Genomic DNA, 1,889 nt, shown 5'->3' on the forward strand with positions numbered 1-1,889 from the left:
ATTCTTCCGGTACAGATACTTAAGTCTTATATTATCGTCAATGTAAGCTTTTTTGTAGTTTTTTTTTGTCAATGATTCTTTGTAAAAAGAATGATGTCGACCGGTGTGCATACATATGAAAGGCTTTACGAAGCAGGGAGTGACATTGCGGCGAGGCGAACACCGCGGTGAAGCCGCTTGAGTGGTGCTTAGATAAGTTTGAAAAGTCGAGTTGCCGCCACACTCACCGACAATCACTCTGGTTTTTTCGTACGTTCTTGTACCCGGAGATGCACTTGTTTTGGTCGCTAACGTGCTAGCCTTTCCGACCACATGGATCAGCAATCTGCGCGAAGTGAACATAATATAGCCGAGACTGTGCATCGGCTGCACAGTCTAAATTTGAGACTGTGCAGGTAGTCTCTGCCATGTATCCAAGGCACCATCCTTGAGTATGCAATGAGACGCCCCAGAATCAATCAGCATTCGAAACGGCTTATCCGCGATGTACACCGTCTTAATAAACGGTGTGCTGGGTCCAACTGAAACGGTAGAGATATCCATGATCTCAATTGATGATGCCTCGCACCTTGCAGGAGATTCTTGCGTTGCCGGCTCGACAGATACTCCACTTACATCTGCCGAGCCACGCCATTTCCCTGCGCGCGTCCCCTGTTTTAGCCGTTTCTGCGTGGGCAGCTGGCAATCCGATGCCTCACTTCTTTGCAATAGAAGCACTGATTACGCTCCCGGCATGTACGCTTGTCAATCTGTCGACTATCTACCACAGACAAATCCATGGGTGTCGGTCCATCAGAAGCTGCCGCAACCCGTGAGCTTGACGGTTGCCGGCCACGCTCACCCGAAAAGTGCGTTCGTTCGTATGCTTGCGCAGCGGCAATAGCATCTGCAAGCGTCGCACAGCGCAGGTACATGACATCCTTTTTTGTCTCTGACTTCAGACCTTCACAGAAATGGTTTACCTGGTCCAGCGCATGCATTCGGTGAATCTGGGCCATCAACCGACGGAAATCCTTAACGTAGTCATCGACAGAACCACGCTGCTGACACTGGTGCAACTCAGCACGTAGACGAAATTGCTGGTCCGGAGGCACGAACTCAGCCGCTAGCGCACCATGCAGCTCATCGAGAGTGTGGTAAGCTACGTGCTCTACCATGACCTTGGCGTGATACCATGACGCTGCACCGTCACGGAAATTGGCAGCTAACATAGCCACGACCCGAGGGCCGTTCTGGGGATTCATAAAGTCGATGCATTTCCCCTGCATGAATAGCTTTGCCCGGAAAATGAATTCATCCACAGATTCATGAGGACGGCCGTGATACGTTGGCATACTGACTCCCTCGATCTTGTGCTCTCGGTGCGCGTGCTGCGCCTGCAGCTGCTGCTGCAACTGTTGCTGGTACCCCTGGAGGTACGACTGAAAATCCTGGTAAATGTCGAGTTGGTTGGAAGGAGGCGGGTGAGGCGAAGAAGGAGAATTAGAAAGTGAGTGAGATTAGAACTTACGCAAAGCCTGGTTACACCTAGTCTGCCTGCAGTCCTTGGGTATCGTGTCCAGTCCAGCACGCTGTCGTGTCCTACCTTGAAGTAGACCTTGAAGTTGCCAAGATGACTCAAGTTACCGTTGCACCTGCGGTCTTACCACTTGATGACGCGTGATATGTAGACCGTGTGCCGCACTGTGCTCACAGAGTAGCACGTTCCGACACTCCCACTCGGCACATGCCAAGTCGCGTGACGAACAAGCTGAACTTTGCTTGTGGCAGCGGCTTGGTGAACATATCCGCAACCATGACCGCGGTCGAACAGTCCACAATCTTGATTGTTTCGCGCTGCACTTTCTCGCGAATCCAGTGATAGCGGAGGTCAAGGTGACGCGATCGTT

At 51.5% G+C, this 1,889-nt stretch overlaps 1 protein-coding gene across 1 annotated transcript; it reads right to left on the reverse strand.

The window, feature by feature from the left end:
• Window positions 1–481: 481 nt before the first annotated feature.
• On the reverse strand, window positions 482–1,408 carry PITG_19890 (uncharacterized protein; the record flags this gene model as incomplete). Its single annotated transcript, XM_002896101.1, has 2 exons — window positions 482–760; window positions 842–1,408. The coding sequence occupies 2 exons, from the start codon at window positions 1,242–1,244 to the stop codon at window positions 657–659; spliced, it is 507 nt and encodes a 168-aa protein (XP_002896147.1).
• Window positions 1,409–1,889: the final 481 nt, after the last annotated feature.

This window comes from Phytophthora infestans, genomic scaffold (assembly GCF_000142945.1).
Source record: "Phytophthora infestans T30-4 supercont1.105 genomic scaffold, whole genome shotgun sequence".
NCBI lineage: Eukaryota > Oomycota > Peronosporomycetes > Peronosporales > Peronosporaceae > Phytophthora > Phytophthora infestans.